Genomic DNA, 16853 nt, shown 5'->3' on the forward strand with positions numbered 1-16853 from the left:
CATTCTTGTTTAAGCTGGTTTCAAACTCCTGAGCTCAAGGGATCCTCCTGTCTTAGCCTCCCAAAGTGCTAGGAATACAGAACTGAGCCATGGAACCCAGCCTGGTAACACTTCTTTTTATTTTTTTTTAAATCATACCATGCTGTCTCACAGAAAGCCTAGACCTTTACACCCTGAAGAAGCAGGCAACTCTAGATTCTGTTCACATACTAGAACCCATATGGTGGAAAGCATTCTCTTAAAAAAGCTAGCCCAGCTGAAGCATTCTAAACTTTTCTGCAACCTGTGTCTCCCCATCCCACCCCCCAAGGCTCAGCAGGATGCTCTGGCTTTCATTGGCACCAGGACTCCCCGATGCTATCACCTGGCATCAATGAGCAGCCACTGAATGTTTACACGGCTGTTAGAAGGAGGGGTTCGGACCATGTTCCCTCCTGCTGAGAGGTGTTTGGATTTCTTTGGCAAAATCTGGTCTCCCCATCTCGCACAGTCCCAGGAATGAGTGTGGTAACTTTAGATGCCCAGATCCGCTGGTCAAAGCCTCCTGCTAGCCATTTAACTAGATTAAGATAAGAATTATAGTGACTTCATATTACATACTTATTATAGGAGCCAGGCATGAAGCTGAGTGGTTTGCCATATTTCAGTTAATCTTTACAATAAGCTTACTGGGTGGGTCTAGAATTATCCTCATTCAACAGATATGGAAAATCAGGCTTGTAGAGGGTAATGGCTCGAGACCAAAAATCTTCCGTGTTGCAGATTCCAGGCTCTGTGCTCTTAACCTCTACACTGTCCTGCCTCATTGCAGAAGAGAAGCCATCTGGATCTTCACAAGAGGAAGAGAACTAGTTAAAAGAGAAAAAAGCCTAAGTCTTTCTCTGTGTCTGTCTCCCTCCCCCCTTCTCACGTGTGTATGAATGTGCCTGTACACAATAACAAACTTAAAGGGGCTAAGTTTACTGTCACACGGTCCTGACGAACTCCCTGGAGAAGAGAGGTCTGTGTTTCTTCAATGTAACATGGGACTGCATTTATACATGACCTGGGTGTAATGTCTCTGCAGAATGATATGCTCTAAAACATAGCTTTATTATCAAACCCGGACCTTTCAGAAGTTCCATAAAGCAGATTCCGATATGCAAAGAGTGAAATCAGTGGACACCTGAGAAGCAGGCTTCACCCTCCCCAGAGATAGAGAGGGGACAGAGCATTTTGCCAGGAACAAAGGGCAGAGATTTTAGAACCTACAGTCTCAAGAAGGCTGCAAGTTCTGAAATAAAGATTTAAAGAAGATTTGCTTCTGATTCTGCGCACATTTTTTAGAGAAGCCCTCACAGCTCCTAAGTGTGAGCTCTATCCCTATGTTTCCAAATAAGAAGACCTTGAGTCAGAAACTGGAGGAGCAAGTGGTGCCTTTGTGCGTGAGCACTTCCTGTTTTTACTCCAGGACCAAATATATTCTTTGCAGCACAACCAGGGGAGCTCTCGAAGGTGGCAAGCGGAGGTGCCTGAGAGCTTAATCGAGCACGCTGAGGGCTCCTTGGCCTCGAGGAGTTTTTCATGGTTATGAATAAACCGCCAGCCTGGGTATTATTTCTTGCTGTTTCTTTCTTTAACTATCTTTGAAGTCAAATAAAAACAGTTGTAATGGCAGGCTTACTTTTATGATATCATAATCTCCATGTGTTAGCAAAAGGCATATACTTCCCTAGGATTTCCCTAAGTTTTTTTTATTTTTGCCATTGGGTACTTTCCAGCAAAAGCAGATACATTTCTAACACAGCCTTTCTTCCATCTTCACTAGATTTCTTAGGCTGAGAAGCCAGGCAGAGCCATCAGCCAATGGAACAGGGGAGTGGTACATAACGAGGTTTTTTGCTAGTTGAATTTCTTTTTAAAAAGGGGGGAAAAAGGATTTATTTCTTAAAAATTGTTGCGAGTTTTTTAAAAAGGGATTTTTCTAAACAAAATTTTGAAAATAGGTTGTTAGAAACTAGAAAGTAAGGATTTAATCTCCGATGTAGCAAATTTAAAGTACTGAACTCTGAGTAGGGAAACTCTTCATCAAATAGCTTGGTTCTTAAAAAATATAATCAATTAGCTACGAGTTTGTTACCTTTGCTCCCAAAGTTGGTGGTGCACAGGAATTTGAGAGATTGTTTCAAATGTAACAGTTGAAGTAGAATTTGTTCTTCCAAGAAAATTGAAGGTGAATGATTTTTGTCATATTGAGACTAAGACTTAACAATTGCTACAGTTGGCCTTTGTGGAGGTGGGCTTTTTTTCCCCTCTGGGCCTTTTGAGGTATTCAGAATAGGTGACAATAGCTTGCGGTTGAGAACATATGTAGAGAGACCCCTGTGGCTTATTGGGAAAAGTTGCTCCATGCTGGTTGGGTGTTTGGAAAAAAAAAAAAAAAAGAAATACAACCAGAGTTCTTTTATGTTTCCCTAGTTAATGAATGCATGAATGTCAAAATGGGCCAATGGCCCATTCAGGGGGCAAAGCCTTCGCAGCCCCCTCTTTAAGAACACATCCTGAGATGCAAAATACATTTGCTTAACAAATTAAAATAATGAGATAATTCAATTAGCTTCTTTTTTAAAAAAGAAAGAAAAAAAGGGTACATCGGGGATTATTGTAATACAAGAACAGGTCAGACTGCACAAAAGGGAACCACCAGTTTGAAATAGTGTTAAAGAGACTAATAAAGAAGGGATGCACATTGAATCATGCCCTTGTAAAGAAATTTACATGAAATAATAATTTAGACTACATCTATTTTCAGTGAGCTAGAGCCAACATTTCACTTTGAAAGTTGAAATTAATTAAATGACAGAAAAATATACTGGGGCATCTCCACTTGCAAGGACTTCCTCATGCCTGTTAGTGCGTGTAAGAAAAGAAGATCTAAATTAACATGTCGCTAGTTAGGGGTCTCTATTCTTGGTTCCTGAGCTGGGAATTACAGCTGAGTAAATCTTTCAGCTCATTAAAGATTGGAAAGTAAAAGTTTTACAGGACTATCCTCGTCAAAGTTACTGAACCTCTTCTCTGCTGTGGGAGTGAGTGTGGAGGAAGAGGGAAAACGGTTTCAAAGGGAAAGCCGAGGAAATTTTCCTGAAGGTAAAAGGGAGGTTCAGAAAAGGCAGGGAGGAGACCAGAGAAGAAGACGGTGGGAGAAAGTAGCAGAAAGGGCATGGGAAGGAGCCTGTCAATCCCGCCATGAGGCCTTCTCCGTGGAACACGATGAGGAAAAGAGAATCTAGTGGACTTAACTGAGGTTCAGCCAGTACAGAAGAAAACTGAACTTGAAATGCACACTTCCCAACTCCCCCGGCTCCAGCCATTTGAGTTCTTCTCCCCATCCCAGGAGGAGAGGCATTCATTAAAATTTTTAGTTGGACAGAAGACTCTGCACAAAGCCTTGCTTACATTTAACTAGATGAAAGCACTTCTGGACTGAGGGTACACTCTCACAGTTGGGTCTGTGGCCCAGCAGAGCTACCACAAGTGCCCAGGAATCAGTGGCCACCCACAAATCTCAGCCAGTGGCAGGGAGGTGGGAGACCGGCATCCATGGCTCAGGACGCTTCCATATGAGCTTCTACCCACAGAGTACAGATGGGCGGTCTTCTCTATGCGGGAAGGCTGCGCTAGCAGAGAGCTTTAAACACAAGAAAAGAAATCAGCACTTGGCTTCTCCATATCTTTCTCCGTTGACTCTGAGTGCACTGATGGCAGAGATCATGAGATTCCTGTGCAACCACAAAGGAGATACTCCTTACGGCAAAGTCATCAGAGTGTGAGAAAAGCACAGATTTGGGGACTCTGAAGGCTTGGGTCCTGCTCTCAGCATCATTCCAGCTGGTCACTTCCCTTTCTGGGTCTCAGTTTCCTCATCTGTAAACACAGCAGCTGAACTCTCAGAGGTTTTACTATTTTTTAACATTGGTTGGGAGAACAGGGAGATTGAAAACCCATGCAGGTGTTTGCTTGGAAAGTCACTGTTGAAGTCCTCATTTCTGACCAAGAAAGGCGCAACAGGAAGGAAGACAGGGGGGAAACCGAACAGGTGAGCTGGTCTGGAGGAAGCAGCCTGCCGTCCGTCGGTGGAGGCAACCTGCTTTTCCTAGTTGCTACTCTAAGCAAACAAACCTGCGCTAAAAATGAGAAACCCCTCCCCTCACACTCACTCGACTTCCAAATTAAAAACATTTTACAGGTTAGTAAATCTCCAGCTGAGGTGATGTAGCAAAGAACAGCTGTGAAGTAATTTTGATAATGATGAGAATAATGACCACATGGCAAGGTTCAGGGCTTTGCTGTTGCAGCTTCAGTGCTCCTGAATAGATAAAAGTGATTAAATACTCCTGATTATCCCTGACCAATATGTAATGGATTTACAGCCCTTTCAATTAGTCAGTATTTGCTTAGGACTCATTATTTTGTCTTTGGTTAAGTAATCAGCCCAGAGACCGCATGTTCTGTCTAATTCCTCTGAGCCGAGTCAGTGCAGGGCCCTGACCTTTGAAATGGCCATAGCTGCAAGGCAAGAATAACCCCTACTACGCGGCCTCGTTGGTTCTCCCAGCTAATCCTGACACCACAGGCCAGATCGATACACCTTAGTTTGCTACTAATGTCCTTACATCAAAATGGCCGATTTAGGAATGTGAATCTATCACTTTTCCCTCCCCACCGTCGCTCCACCCCTTGCCCTTTGCAGCTCTGTGAGAGGGGCCGATCAGCAGCCACCACCATAAATAAAAGTGGAACCTTGTCCTGGACCCATGACACTGTAACTAATGTCATTCGGCATGGCAACACACAAGTTGGATAATCAAAGAAGACCTTCAACTTTCAATGCGCTACTCTATTTTCCAAGTATTAGCTTAAACAGAACGGCCTGAAAACAGTATTCTAGCAAGAAACACGCTCTGACATTTTTACAATTTTCCCAGAATTTCCCAATGAACAGTAAAAAATAAAAGCATGCCTCGTTCCCCTGTAAAAACATATTGTAATTTTTTTGTCATGAGAGTCTTAGAGTCAACAGTACGCATTTGACACATAAAACCAATTGCAAACAGGAGGATAAAGATAAATTGTTACTTCAAAAATGTTGCAATGGTTAAACCCTTCCCAGAAGCGAATAGGGTTAGCTTTGAAGATAATGGACTTGAACAAGCTAAAAAAGAATCTTCAACGTCCACCTTACAGACAAAGGCATTACAGCACCTAAATCCTTCTGCATTTGTCATATAAATACATGACATGTTTGTAAACTGCTTCGGTGATTAAAGATGCACCTGATACTGTCAGCTTGGACGTGCATGTGGCAAGGTGCTTTTTTTTTTTTTTTTTTTTTTTGCCTCTTAGAAGAAACAGCTTTTGTTAATGGTGTAATCAGAAGTGTATGGATTCAGGAGCTCCTTACAGCCATTTCCCTGGGTTACAGTTGCAATCTCTGAAGTTGCTCGCCTACCTTTTAGTATAAATAACAAATTTACTAATACACCATTTAGGGTCCTCGGTCTTACTGCATAAAGTCCATCCCTGGTCTTTTAAAACAAAAATCTGCTACTTTCTAGTGGATGCTTTTCAGATGGCAATAGGTGACAAAATTTTAACCGCCTTATTAGTCATCAGATCTTAAGAAAGAGAAAAGAGACAATGTTTTTAAAAGAAAATCTGTATGACACCGTATCACTCGCTAGGAGAACTCAGCAAAACAACACAAACTTTGTTTTTCTCTTTCATCTTGACTTACTGTAAGATGCTGGAAGAGCCACGCTCTCATGATATTTGTTGCTACTTTGGGAAAAATGCCTCTTTTCTTCTGGCGTTTCTTGTCCTTGTCCGGATCATCGTCGTCACCTGTACCAGGTGAAGCGACGCTGTTGTCTAAACCGTCCCCTAGTAGAAATAAATAAAAATACATTAGAGGAAACAGAGCAAGGGTGCCAACGACAACGTGCAGCTAATGACGGGCTCAGCTACGCTTGTTGAAAGAAATCCATTAAGCGGGTATATCCTCTTTCATTAACGTATAATTGGAGACACAAATATGTAAAAGACAAAATTAAACCAGGCCTCTTCAAATGTTAATTTTGTGTGTCTCACACTTGCCCATATCATTAATTCAATTATAATTGTGCCCTTGACACAGAGCAGTAGCTCTTTGTCAATTATGGAATCCAATGTGGGAAAACCGCCATCAGAAAACCCATTCGGTGGAAATGCATCCCCATGCCCATAGTGAACACATACTGTAGGGTAATCAAGTTAAATGTTCTGTAGTCTATATATTCTAGGCTGCCTGCATAGGTGACAGTAACTGTGTCACTGTTCATTGCACATAACGCACTGCCTGCTCAGCCCCTCCTAGAGCTGTCACCTCCTAAGCACGCACATTCACACACTCCTCATGTGACCCTGCACTCGGCATTTGCATGACATGAAAACTTTTAGCTCTCTGCACCACTGATCATTATCATGGAAAAAAAAAAAAGATACACATCAAGGTAGGGTGCTCACTTAATCAGAAGTTTCTATCAACATCTTTCTCTTCTGTGCTTTTCTCTGGCATTAATTGTGCATTAGCAAAAATCATTTACTTTTAACAGTCATAGTTATTTTTTCTTGCCCTCCGGCAAAAATGCCTTGAAAGCCTGCCTGCAGGGCATCTAAATTATGTATCTGAAAAACTCTTCTGGCAAGGCATTGCAGGACCCCTACTTTCTTAAAATTCATACGAGCACGTCTTCCTGTTTTTGGGAAGGCATCAATCAAGAGCAGCAATCTATGCCATATCCCTACATTAATATTTGAACTAATAACTTTAAAAAAAGGAAAGAAACAAGATCCGACTTGTGGCATAATCAAATGCAAAATAAATGAAGAATACGGGGACAGCAGTGGGGCTTTATAGATGGCTGTGTTTTCCTTGCACATCATTAGCCTGGAGCCACACGAAAGAGGAAAACAGAGAAGTGGAGAGTTTATGCTCCCTGCTGGTGTTTAAGAAGCCGGGGTCCTGGAAGGACATCTGGGAATTGCGCTGAGATGGGGGTTTTTGTAATTTAAGAATAGACAGTCATTAACAGTAAATGCCATAAATCCCATGCTAAGTAAAAACCTTGTCCAAGAAAGCCTAAAACAATAAACTCTGTGCTCAATGTAGCCTGAGCTGGACGCTCTGGAGCTTCCCGAGGAAGGCCACAGATCCATCAGCTCTTTCCCAGACCTGCTCTCTCCTCTCGGATTGTGCTTCGTGTTGGACATAGACATCCTGCCCACCCCGCCGCTGGAATTCTAACTTCTGGGTCTGCTCTGTGGGCTTCCCTATACCTGCTCTTTTCCTTTCTTGCCCGAAAAAAAAAAAAACCAAAAAAAAAAAAAAAACCCTCAACCTTTTTTGACCAGAGAAGCAGAAAAGCCACAGCAAAGAGCTGGCAGATTAATTTTATTGACATTTCCATTTTCACTGCAATGCGATACCCTCCATCACATGGAAGAGATGACCCTCACTATTTACAGACTGACAGGCCACTTCATTACAACCACCCTGCCCCAAGGCAAAGCAGCTCCCTTCCATCTGCCCAAACACTAGAGCATGACCCCCAAGTTGCTGTTCTCTTTTTCTTTGCCTTCTGTTATGATTTTTTTTTAAAAAGACCCCCAAATAGTCAAAGAATGAATCGATGTATGGGGAAACAAAAGGTATTTGACTTTTGGAATACTAGACATAAGAAGCCTGGTCTTCACCTCTCTACCCTCCTGCACACCCACGTACCCCAGGGGGTGGCCGGCATGAGGGGCCGCGCGCGTGCGCGCACACCCACACACCCCCTCAAGCTCTCGCGGGGACACGTGCACACGCTTTCCACCATGCCAAGGAACTGCTGCAAGGCAAATTCTCACCCACACTAATGGCTTCTGACTGCTCCTTGGCAACCCCAGCATTTTAACCTGGGTGGATGTGCTCTCCAAAATACAGACACTGGAGCAATCTCATCAGCTGTTCATGTGACACAGATGGAGAGTGGCTATTAGGAGCCAGGCAGTGGGCCTTGGGGATCTGAGGTGCTGTTCTATAGCCTGAGGCGATTTTGAAAAGCAGTACCCGGAGATGAGGAAAAAAAAAAAATCCACACTGCAAGTGCAAGTTTGAAGTCAGTCAGTCTGTCTGTCGACCTACCACGGATAAAGATATCTTTGTCTCTCAATATGAAATCTATGTGGGCTATCGGAATGTACATTTCAGATAATGTATGTATGGAATAACTCTTCCTTCAATGTCTTCCAAATATAAAAACACACTCTGTAAACAATGCCTGTGTGTATATATTTCTTCCTAAGCACATATGGTTTCTGTGTATATGTTTAAGCTGAAATTGTCAGGATTTTGTTAAAATCTCATTTAGCTTTTTTTGATAGATTTTTGAATATCCTTATTTTAAAGGTTAATGTCTTAATGGAGGGAGGTTCGGGGAAAAAAGACATTTGCCTTTCTAACCCAATCAAGGACCTTAAAAATGAGAGTGAGAGTGCATTTTCTCTTGCTTCAAAGCAAAGAGGGCTGGTAACACCTTCAAACTATATGATTCACTATATTTAGCTAAGAAAAAATATAGCTAGATTGGGCATCCTGTGATGACTGACTTAAACTGGAGAAGACAGGAGTATTACATGAATTTTAATATAAAGCAGTCCACTTTATGTAAGTGTTGTAAAAATTTGAATTTAGATCCAGTATAGCAAATAGTTATAAATAAAAATGTGTCTAGTTTTGTATGAGTGACTAAATATTAGACCCAAGACTTTAAAATTAATATTACTATTTATACCTCCATAAAGAGAGGAATTTTCCTCTCCCAAGTGCAACAATAAATATGATCGCCTTTTTCTCCGATGGACTGTGGACCAACTCCAGCAGAGAGAACAAACAGCTTCAAGAACATTTGGAGACTGGGTGCAGCTATAACCACACCTATAATCCCAGCACTTTGGGAGGCTGAGGCAGGAGGACTGCTTGAGGCCAGGAGTTTGAGACCAGCCTGACAACATAGGAAGAACCCCATACCTACAAAACATAAAACACTGAGCCTGATGTGGGGGCACATGCCTGTAGTTCCAGCTACTCAGGAGGCTAAGGTGGAAGGATCACCCAAACCTAGGTGTTTGAATTCGAGGCTGCAGTGAGCAATGATGGAGCCACTGTACTGCAGGCTGGGTAGCAGAGAAAGACCTTGACTCAAAAACAAACAGATGAACAAGGATTTTTTTGAAAGGCAATGGTGTGAGCTGCCAGATCATGAAAGTATAACTCCAGCGGACATTTTTGGTTTAGGCTGTGTATGTATGCAGGATAGCTAGCAATCTTTGGCACATGGGTCCAATGAGTGTATGTGGGTAAGTGCCAAAAAGGGTGTGTATACCAGCACGACTCCACGTGCCAAAAGAGGTATAGAAGATAACACACATCTCAGCATCTGCAGTTAGGATTCAAAAATGTGGACTCCTTGGGACCTGGAACTGTTTCCTGTTGGATCCTGAGAGAAACCTCCATGCGTGACCCTGAGCAGATGCCCAACAACTGTCTGTGGAGGAAGTGAATGAACTTAATAATAAGCTTCCTTCAGGACCTTCCCCCTTTTCTGGACTATTCTCTCCCCAGGGTGACTGCACTTACTATGATACCTAAAGGGGGAAGACCTGTTCCTCTGGGGCAGCTGGCTGGGTTTCCTGTGTGCATGTGGCGTGGCTTTAAACATGCCAGGGATGGTGCTTCTTTGAAGAGTTCAGTACCCATAGGGCCTTTTTGGAGGAGCTGAACCAAGGCCCATTCCACCAGCACTGCCACCTCTGAGGATGAAAAGCTAAATAAAGAAATACTGGGCATGCTTCTTTAAAAAGGCTATGAATCCCTTGACTGAAGGGCATAGTCTCAGGTGTCCTCAAACTACGGCCCGCGGGCCGCATGCAGCCCACCTAGGACATTTATCAGGCCTGCCGGGTGTTTTTGCCACAGCTGCCTGTCCTGCTTAGTAGCTAACTCGTCCTGGGGCCCACAGTCCAGCCCTCGAACGGTCTGAGGGACAGTGAACTGGCCCCCTGTTTAAAAAGTTTGAGGACTCTAAATTTGGGGCAAAGATACTCAAAATGGATGTGCAGTAGTGAAACATCTCGTGTGTGACCACGGAAAGGAATACTCAATGCACATGGATAGATACATTTGCAATGGATTAAATGATCAAGGGAGACTGTTAAAGACACAGGGTCCCAGGACCTCATCCCAGACATACTGGGATGTCTCACCCAGACCTCCTCATCAAAATACCCCAGGCCAGAGACCAGGAATTCGTATTTCTAACAAGTTGCTTGGGTTTTTCTTATGTAATCAGCCCAGCACTGGTTTTGTAACTGGCTTTTGGCCCCTGAACTAGATGACCTAACTTGAAATGAGACCCAACCTCAGTAACAGGTTGGTACTTCACGCTCTCCTCTACTCCCATGAATGAGCTTAGTGTTCACGCATGGTAACTACCTCTGGCCTTATTGCTGTAGGAAAGCCATAGCATTTTCACCACCTGTACAGGCCGTCATACTGTAACCCCACCCTAATCTGGTGCAAGGCTTAAACAGAAAGAAAGAAGCAGTAAAACACTGTCTATCAAAAATCAGGACTGGCAGCCTTAGCATCAGCTAAATGCAAATACTCAGCCCACCCCAGACCTGCTGAATCTGAAACTCCAGTTGTGGGGCCCAAAAAGCTGAATATTACAAAGCCCTCAGGTGATTCTGATGCCCACTCCAGCTTGAGAACCACTGCCAGAATGCACAGAGAACACTCCCTAGAGCAGTGGTTCTCAACCTTCCTGATGCCGTGATGTATTTTCATTGTTTCAACGGGATCACGACCCACAGGTTGAGAACCGCTGCCCTAAAGTGCTGTCCTCTGTTGTGACCTGAATATAATCCCTGGGTCATCCTCCTGTTTTAGGACTCTGAAACATTCTAGAGCATCTCTAGCTGGATTTACACCCAGGCTCTTGAGAACAAGCATGCTTTCCTCAGCTGAGTGGATTAGGCTCAGAGCAGGGCATTGCTCTGGTAGGTAGGCCCAGCATACACCTAAAAAGAGCAACGATGAGAGAGACTCACTGCAGGAAGCTAAATCCTGGGCTACCATGGGCATCCAGGTGTAGGCAAAATCTGAATCTATAGCTGTGTATCCAGAGAATCAAGGAAGGACATGGGCATACTAGGTGAGAACCCTCAGATGACTCCAAAGCAGAAATTCTCATCCATAAAATTCAAGATCATAAAACTTCCCAGACAAAAGGATGTCACTTCTTTTCATGGCAATTGTCTTATTCCATTATGTCAAAAATATGTTTATATTTTAGATATTATTGCAAGGCTTGGAATAAAGAAATGGTAAAAGCAGCCAGGTGCAGTGGCTCGTGCCTGTAATCCCAGCAGTCTGGGAGGCCAAGGCAGGTGGATTGCCTGAGCTCACAGGATGACCAGCCTGAGCAAGTGAGAGACCTTCCCTCCAAAAAAATAGCCAGGCATTGTGGCAGGCGCCTGTAGTCCCAGCTACTCAGGTGGCTGAGACAAGAGAATTGCTTAAGCCCAAGAGTTCGAGGTTATTGTGAGCTATGATGCCACAGCACTCTACTGAGGGGGACAAGGTGAGACTGTCTCAAAAAAAAAAAAAAAGAAATGGTAAAAGCAGTAATGACGTGCTATGGTAAGTCTGATACTTAGTACCACAGGGACACGGCCTTCTCCTCGTCCTGTCATAAACACAATGGAGGTATGTTAATAAAGGGTGATAGCTCATCTGAAAGAACAAGGCTTTTTTCCATCTCATTTTTGAGCAACAGAAATGTGCTATATTCATTTTCATTTTGCACAAATATAACTTCACTAATTTCATACACACATATACAGATAGATACATAGATAGACAGATATCAATATCTTCCAAACCATCCATTTCCAGGAGTTAGTTACATATATTATATGTGATTATAAACCTAGGTGAATGTAAATTAAATTATAATTATTTAAATATTTCTCATGGCCAGGCACGGTAGCTCACAGCTATAATCCCAGCACTCTGGGAGGCTAAAGATGGAGAATAACTTGAGGTCGGAAGTTTGAGATCAGCCTGAGTAAGAATGAGACCCCATCTGTACTAAAAATAGAAAAAATTAGCTAGGTGTGTGGTCAGTGCCTGTAGTCTCAGCTACTCAGGAGACTGAGGCAAGAGAATCACTTGAGTCTGGGAGTTTGAGGTGGCAGTGAGCTACGCTGATGCCTCTGCACTATAGACAGGGTAAGAGTGCTAGACTCAGTCTCAGCAAGTAATAATAATGAAAAGAAATAAAATATGACTTCCACAAATGAAAATATTTCCTCATGTAGATGAAAATATTTCTGCCTGGCCACAGAGTGTCTGGAGGTAGCTGCTGGCTGGGCCGAGGGAGCCCCCACCCAGGACCACACCTGCATGGCTATAGCACAGTCCACAGCTGTAGGAGAGCAAACTTATCCAGCATGGCTGACCTGAGGATGAAAGGACTCACTGAATGAGTCTGGCTGCGCTTCGGAGTCTGACTATCCTCTTCCTCTGAGGCCCTTGGCAACTGGTGGAGAAGCTGTACCCAGAAACAGAGGAAGTACGAGCCAGTGTCTAAGATTTACTTGGTCTTAAGGACACCCCTGGGTTCAGCAAGAGCAAGGCTTCCATTAGCCCTCATGCAAAATAAGAAAATAAATAAATAAATTTTAAAAAGGCTGATTACCTGCATTGCTTAATTATTCAGGGGGGATCCCTTGAGTGAGTTCTGTGAGTACCGTGCACTAATGATGGAAGCAGGAGCAGTGATTATTGGGCTACTGGTTGGCCTGCATGTGCTAGAGGCTAATCTGTTTGTGAAGGGGGAGGATTTAGACTCACAAGTAAGTGAGAGTGATTAGGACCAAATGCAAAGTGTTTTCAGTTTGTACAGTTCCCCCTTGATCCAGGGATCACCTTAGTTTGTAAACAGTGCTGTCAAATACTAAAGAAAAATTAAACATGACATTTAGTAAAGGTACTTCTAATAAGACAAAAGGAAACATTTTTGCCTATAGTCATCTAAATACACATAGACATACACAAATTTACAGTCTTAAAATGTTTTTCTTTAATGCTAAGTGGGTGTTTTCAATATCAGTTCCCGAGCTCTAGAATATCATTTCCTCTTCCTCATCAACATCACTGTCACTTTCACTGTCATCAATACCACAAGTAACTTCCATTGGGCACTTGCAATGCTCCAATTCTTATTTAACCTGGGCAACAAATGAACGAAATAACTACTGTCATCAACCCCATTTTATAGGTAAGAAAACCGAGACTCCAAGAAATTAAGTAACTTGTCCAAGAACACATAGAAAGGGCCTTGCCCTTCAAAGCCCATCCTCTGTCCTCTCCCTCACACTGCTGGGAGGACAACAAGGGGTGAAGGGTGAAGCTGGACTCTGCATTAGCCCTCACTGCTAAGGAAATAAACTACAAGCAGTGGGCCCTGTATAGTCACAGATACGCCCCAAAGAGATATTAGGTGACAGTTCATTTAAAAATAAATATGAGCCAAGAAACATGCAGATACATATTTTTAACACACAAGTATATCCAGTAATGAGTCTTTCCAGTATCTATAGGCTCCTCATTGTTTCCTGTGGACCTAAAGCTCAAATTAAATATGAATTTGAAACAAAAACATCTGCTGAACTTTCCTTCTTTCCTTCCTTCCTTCCTTCCTTCCTTCCTTCCTTCCTTTTTTCTTTCTTTTTGTCTGAGACAGAGTCTCGCCCTGTGGAGAGTTCCATGACATCATAGCTCATAGCAAGCTCAAATTTGGACTCAAGCAATTTGCTTGCCTCAGGCTCCTGAGTAGCTAGAACTACAGGTGCCTACCACAATGCCTGGTAAGTTTTTTCTATTTTTGGTAGAGGTCGGTCTTGCTGTTTGTCAGGCTGGTCTTAAACTCCTGAGCTCAAGCAATCCACCCACATTGGTCTCCCACCATGCTGGGATTACAGGCACGAGCCACTGGGCCCAGCCCTTGAATTTTCAATACATTTCTGAGCTGGCTCAAAGCCCGTAGCTCAGTGGTTAGGGTGCCAGCCACATACACTGAAGCTAGTGGGTTTGAACCCAGCCCAGGCCTGCTAAATAACAATGACAACTGCAACAAAAAAAAAGGCAGGCGTTGTGGTAGGCGCCTATAGTCCCAGCTACCTGGGAGGCTGAGGCAAGACCATCACTTAAATCCAAGAGTTTGAAGTTGCTGTGAGCTGTAATGCAATGGCACTCTACCGAGGATGGCATAGTAAGACTCTGTCTTAGAAAAAAAAAAACAAAAACAAACTTCTGAGCCAAGGGACCTTTCAAGATTCTATAAATTTCACTCTTCCCAATTAGTATGGAATGCCCTCTTTATTTTTTCTTTCCTTATTTCCCATTTTCTTTACCAGCAAACTCCTATTCAACCTCCTATTCAAACATCCTCATATTGGTCCTTGACCAGCAAACTCCTATTCAACCTTCAAAACCCAGTGCAAAAGGAAATCTTTTTAAAACTTTCCCTTGCTCCCATTAACAGAGTTAATTACTATGCTCTCTACTTTTTATAGAGAACAGAGTTGTTACTCCTGTTATTTGCTTTTCTGTTTTGCAATTTATCTGTTTACTAATTTGTCTGTCTGTGAGCTTTTGCAAGCAAGAGCAATGTCTTACTACTTTTTGATTCCCAAGCCCTGACACAGAGTAAACACTCAAATGTTAGTGGAATGGACAAATTGGCAGCCAGAACTTCTTGACATATTATTGGGAGCTGATGAGAATATAATTTCCTTTGAAGAAAGTGCCTATGAAAGGAGAGTCACCAAGCCTTAGTCTGCCTCCCTGTGAGACCTCACACCATGCCCAGCGTTTTACTATGCATAGATATGTGTGGTTCTTTTCAGAAGTGACCGGGGACACATGTCACATATTGTTTATGAAACTGGTGCTCCCTCTCTACTCTGCCCTACTCTACTGGGGAAGAGAGAGTGCTGAGAGAGAGAGGGCTGCCCAGTGCCCAGCCTGGTTCACTTATTCAGAAACATCACAGTTAGAAATGAAGTATAATTTAGTCACGGAACAGCAACACACAGTACTTTGTGGACTAATTTTTCATCATCATTTCTGTACACCTCTTTTTTTTTCCCCCCTCTCAACTTAGTACTTTGAAAACAGGATTAAAATGTACTAAGAGTCAAAAGTATACTTCCTTTCAGTGGTGGTCAGGGACTACCTTCCAGGAGTTTAATTTAAGGCCTCCCATCCAGAAACCTGCAGCAGGTGTTCAAATGAGATTTTAGAAAGAAGATGAAGACGATGAGGAGGAGGAAGATGGAGATGGAGACGAAGGAGAAGGTTTTGCCTAGTTCCGTTTTAGAATATGGCATTGCAAAGCTTGCTTTCCAAGAACCATCCGCAAAGGAAATCTTTTTCCATGTGCAATTTACCTTTTTTAAACATCAGGTCAGTTGGGGGTGGGGGTGGGGAGAACTGCAGACCCAGAAACGTGGGGAGGGTGAGGGGCCAACAGTGAGACCTGCTAATTACTGATCTCTTTTACTCTCCTGCTGTGCTTAACTGTCTGGACACGTTAAAGGGAAATTTTTCTGTGATTTTTCAAGTGACTAGTTCATGGCCCACTAGCATGGAGGGAAGCAGGAGAGATGAAATGCCTTCGTTTACATGCAACATTTACTAACTGTGTGGGTTTTCCGACATTAAAGAGAGGACAGTGACCCAGGCCACCTTTTTCACACTCAAAAGAGCACTGAAAAAACAAGTCTTCAAGGGCTTACCTCAGGCTTCCCTGGTCCTGAACACCCTCCCCCCGGGTAGGAGCAGAAAGGGAAAAAAAGAGGGGATTTTATGCTCCTTTCTCTTCAACTTTTCAGGCGGTATAAGCAGCATTTAGCAAATTCAGCCCCAAATGGCTCCAAATGCTCAGAGCTGCAGGGGCTCACTCTTTGTTATCCTCCCTCTATTTACACAGGATTTAAGCAGGCTCTCCACTGAAGAGACCGAAGGCACTTCCATTCTCACCAGCTTGGATGAACGGTGGCTGGGGCAGCTTCCCCCTGGCCGGCATGGGGCATTTCTGCAACTTGGAGACAGCAACTCCCTGCTCCCTAGCTAACCCGCTGATCTGAGACAACCTGGTTGGTACCGGCAGCTGCAAAGTGGACCGGCCTCCCAAGATGAGCTCACCTTCCAGGAGAGAAAGGGGACCCAGCCAAAGCTGTGCAAATGTGCGTCCAGAGACAAATAACATGCACTTTAAAATATGCATCTATATGATATAATGGAAAGTGGTGGGTGAAAAAAAAAATTCTGACTGCAGCTTGGATGAAAACCACTTCACCCACTGGTTGGAAAAATAAAGTGTAAAAACAGACAGATGGACACATATGTAAATGTGGCTGTGTTGTAGGCTTTAGCTGGCAATGGGAATGTCGTAGTATAGTTTTGCACGCCTGTATTTTCCATATCATGTTGAATCCTGTTAACTGTTGAACAGAAACATCCTCATACTGGTCCTTGACCAAATCAGTCCCCTCAATTTACCCGTGAGGAGCTATAATATGGCTTTGTGTATTGACTGGAACCCTCTAATCCTTTCTAACCAAAGTGAATGCAAGCTTCTAATACTCTGAGCTTCCTCTTTGCTAGATTAGGATTCCCATTTTTAATACATAGATTTCATTTCTTCTCAATATAAAAATAT

The 16853-nt window shown here is 43.2% G+C and overlaps 1 protein-coding gene across 9 annotated transcripts in view; it reads right to left on the reverse strand.

Annotated features, from left to right (window-relative positions):
- MEIS2 (Meis homeobox 2) overlaps nucleotides 1–16853 on the reverse strand; it is a 213160-nt gene that overhangs the window by 140917 nt on the left and 55390 nt on the right. For all 9 annotated transcript variants that reach the window (XM_003791693.3, XM_003791691.3, XM_003791694.3 and 6 more), the window contains exon 8: nucleotides 5777–5922. In XM_003791693.3, coding sequence (XP_003791741.1) covers nucleotides 5777–5922 — 146 coding nt within the window. The remainder of the gene's footprint in view (nucleotides 1–5776; nucleotides 5923–16853) is intronic.

The sequence above is a fragment of the Otolemur garnettii genome, unplaced genomic scaffold (genome assembly GCF_000181295.1).
Source record: "Otolemur garnettii isolate 467f Iridium unplaced genomic scaffold, OtoGar3 scaffold00050, whole genome shotgun sequence".
In the NCBI taxonomy this organism is placed as follows: domain Eukaryota; kingdom Metazoa; phylum Chordata; class Mammalia; order Primates; family Galagidae; genus Otolemur; species Otolemur garnettii.